The sequence below is a fragment of the Aphanomyces invadans genome (genome assembly GCF_000520115.1).
Source record: "Aphanomyces invadans strain NJM9701 unplaced genomic scaffold supercont1.226, whole genome shotgun sequence".
In the NCBI taxonomy this organism is placed as follows: Eukaryota; Oomycota; class Saprolegniomycetes; order Saprolegniales; family Verrucalvaceae; genus Aphanomyces; species Aphanomyces invadans.
In genome coordinates, this window is record NW_008580371.1 from 1 (window position 1) to 3,938 (window position 3,938).

The 3,938-nt window shown below is 54.1% G+C and overlaps 1 protein-coding gene across 1 annotated transcript; it reads left to right on the forward strand.

The window, feature by feature from the left end:
- Window positions 1-1,075: 1,075 nt before the first annotated feature.
- Window positions 1,076-3,559, forward strand: H310_15218 (hypothetical protein; the record flags this gene model as incomplete). The annotated part of the gene is made up of 5 exons (XM_008883206.1): window positions 1,076-1,718; window positions 1,772-2,097; window positions 2,136-2,229; window positions 2,399-2,898; window positions 3,002-3,559. 5 exons carry the CDS (start codon window positions 1,076-1,078, stop codon window positions 3,557-3,559), a joined length of 2,121 nt encoding a protein of 706 aa, XP_008881428.1.
- Window positions 3,560-3,938: the final 379 nt, after the last annotated feature.

Consider the following 3,938-nt stretch of genomic DNA (forward strand, 5'->3'; position numbering starts at 1 on the left):
AGACTGGCTCATGGCTTACCTCCAAACCAAATGTCCCGGGTCCGGCTACAAGTCCATCCAGCAGATGCTCCGACGCTTTGTCAAACATCATGGATTCTCGAGACAACGCCGAACGAAATGCAAGAAAAGCCAAGTGTTTCTGGCCGAAACTCGGGATGAATTTGCCTGCGAGTTTCATCGTGAGTACTGGGCCTATGGCAAGGAGTGCACGTACAATGTTGACGACGACTTGAACCCGGGCCCCTTCCTCTATTTCTGTAATGCCGTCGCGCTAAACCACTGCGCCACCGCGTCAATAAGCTTACGCTAATTCTAGATCTCATCTATCAGTCACTTCTATTTGGAATTCAACTGATTGATCTACTGTGTCAATGAATGACCCACTACAATCCATGCTACCAAGTTTGCTTCTGATGGCACAGGAGCTTGCACAATATTATTCCCTTTGGAATTTTTTAAGTGCTATATGTTCGAGGAATAAAAATACAGATACCTTGCAATCATTGGTTGCACCGAATTCGTACTTCGTAGTAGGCTAGCCAATCAAACGGCAAAACAATCTTGAAGTCGAAGAAAATGTAGGCCTTGCATTCCGTCGTTCCCTGTACAGCTCGACGTGTGATCACAGCACCGCGCCAGTCCACTCAGACAGGGTGGAGCGCGCGCATCGCTTATCAAGACGACACCAGAGATGCCTTTGTCAGTGCATGTTGTCCGGTGAAAGCCATGGTGAGAAGACTTCAAGTTTCTCGGACGTCCGAGAACTGTGATTTTCCCCGAATCCTGGGCTCTTACTGGCTCACTCCACTTTGCATACGTTTATCGAGATGAATTCGGATGTAGCCGAGTGGAATACATCTAGCTAGAGGACCCGCTCGAGACCTTTAGCCAGCTACGACTGTGAACCTAACTTCATCGATCACTTTGGAATTTGCCATCTTACTGTCTATCCTATCTGGAGCGACAACAAAGAATTCTTTCGTGAATTGCTCATGCGGACACACTTCGTGCCCGAGTTCCCTGCGTGCTGCCTGAGTCGACTAGGCCGCGCACTTACTCTTTCAATGCTGTGACCATGGAGGACGAAGCACTTTCGACCCCTCTGTCGCCACGTACCGGTCCTGCCCTCGTGCTGACCCGAACCCGATCCCAGGAGGCCGTCTACGCCTCCGCTGCTCCGCCGTTTGCCCAGTATCCTCCCGACATGGCTGTTCAGCAGCTGCGTCACCAGGTGGGCCAAGCTGTGGACGCACAGGCGTCGCGTATCGACACTGTGCAACAAGCTGTTGGGGGCCAAGGCCAACACACTTACGGACAGTTGATGTCACTCCATCAACAGCAACAGATGCAGGACAATGCCCACATGGAACTCAACCAGCGACTGATGGCTGAGCTGGCATTGCAGCGTGACCAGCAGAACCAACTGATGGCTCAGCTGGAAGCCCAGCATCGTACCACTGAGAACCACGACCAAGGGCTACGAGCGGCTGCTGCATCATCGATTGTACAAGCGGAAGCGCTGGAAGACATGCGGCGACGTACCAGCGCCAGGTGGCATGCGTTTACGGCGACCCCAGCCCCTCAAACTGTCCAAGCCCCGGCGACTGTTGGTGTGCATATGGTGTACGAATTTCAAGAGGTGCCCAAAGCCCCGACGTTTAATGGAAGCACGAAGGTGCAGAAGCGTCGGTTCATGGACCAGTGTGAAGCGTACATGCGTGAGATCCGTCTGGCCAATGCACAGCGTCCTGGTGGGCAGCAAATTCGCCAGATGCCTCTCAGCAGCTGTATCGACCCGCTGGCGGGGAACGCAAAGCGTTTTGGGAAATTGGCAAGCCGAGCCATGAACTAAACGATGAAGACTGGCATGATTATTTCCTGAGTGCCCGAAACGGTGACCCAGTGGACATGACTAAGCTCAACCTAGCTATGGGGAAGCTTAAGATGGACGGGTCTATCATCTCAGCCGAATCGCGAGTCTCCAAGCTGGTGAGCGACTTTGAAGCTGCGCTTGTCCGTCTAAACATGGAAGGTTTCGCCGAGACCGAACCCAAGCTGACTGTGGATTCCCTGATGGCGGCCATCACGCCACTTGCTGTTCCGCCAAAATTTTCTTTTTATGCAAAATTTATCAGAAGCGTGTGCGCGAACTATTGAAGCTTCACGAGAACCGTGCGTACAAGAATGATGCACGATCTTTCAAGAATTGGCTTGCGGAATACATGCGGCGTTACGGCGAGTTCGAACTTGTGGTTCAAGCTGCCCCTCTTCCCCCCAAGCCGGTGGCGGAAAAGGTGAAGGAACTAGTGAAGAAGCTCAAAGGAAACCGGGACCATCCGAAGAAAGGGGACAAAGCTGTCGCCGTAGTCACGTGTCACCTCCTTGGCAATGGTGACAGCCCTTCCAGGCTTTCCTTCTTTCTTGGTTTCGGCCCATATGACCTTGGCTCGGTCCATCAACAGGCGAGCCTCACCACTTGCCACTTTGAAAACAGTTGAGCCGAATGAAACGACGGCCATCCTGTGTGCTGCGAGAGTTGTGTGTACCGCCAACCAAGTGGTAGCGATGGACGCCTCATTCGACAGTGGAGCGGACCAAATTGTGATCCCGCCAAGGACGCTAAAGCGGCTGCAAGACGCCGGGCGTGTGATGGTGGCGACAGAATTGCCCGCACCTATTTCGGTGCGTGGGTTCGTTGGTCCAAGCCACACAGTGACCCAGGAAGTCAAGCTGACGCTCAAGTTCGAGACAGATGTCGGTCCGCTGGTACTAGCTAACGTCAAGTGCTGGCTCTCTTCTGGTGACCTGCCGTCTGGTGTTGGAGACATCCTGCTGAGCCGTCCCATAATGTACAAACTTGGCTACGACCCACAGTCCATGCTACGTGATGCGGCCTCGGTTAGCAGCGAGTATGACATGGGGGACGTGGAGTCAACCAGTGGGGTGGTAAAGGCAGTCATGCTGCGACCAAGCAAGAGCTGTGGATGACCTGGCCGATGAGGAAGAGGCTCTGGTGCCCATGGAACTGGCCGCATGTTTCCCTGACATGACACCTGTGGACCCCGCTGGGGAACAAGCCAATGTTCAGGTTGTTTTGGATGCCATGGTGGCTGGAGCCATGGTAGCAGGCTGTGGCACTGAGTATGCCCTGGGTCTATCCAAGCTCTTGGCCAAGTATGTGGACGTGTTCCGGCTTACGCTTGGCCACGATCCGCCCGTGGACATGCCCCCCTTAAAGATGCATCCCACCAGGGTCTCCAATCCAGTTCGCTGCAAGGCGAGGCGCTACTCTCTCCCTCAACGCGAGTTCATGCATAAGCATGTGGAAGAGCTGGAGAAGGCTGGTTTCATCTATCGAAACCCTACCAGCCGATGGGCGTGTGCACCCTTGATCGTACGCAAGCCCCATTCCAAGGATGAGTTCCGTATGACGGTGGACCTGCGCCCTGTCAACAGCCAGACGGAGCAGATTGCCTGGCCGATGCCCATGTTGGAAATTGTTGTGGGCCATTTGCGTGGCGCCACGTGCTTTTTCATGTTGGACTTCTTCAAAGGCTAATGGCAATTCTCCTTGGACAAGAGCTGTCAAGAGATGTTATCTTTCTTGACGGACACCGGTGTCTACACGCCCACCCGCGTCATGCAAGGTGGCAGCGACAGTGTGGCCTGCTGCCAGTCCACCGTTCAAGCCATGTTTGCTGAGCAGCTGTACAGGTGTTTGTTGGCGTGGCTGGATGACCTTCTGGGCTACCACAAAACGCCAACTGGCCTGCTTTCGGCTCTAGCTGCAGTGCTTGAAGTCTGTGCTAAGCGTAGTCTGAAGCTGCACCCGAAGAAGTGACAATTCTACGCAAAGGAGGCCAAGTGGTGTGGCCGCATCATCAGCGGGACGGGTGTGAAACACGACCCAGCGCGGGTGGAGGCTTTGCAACAACTGC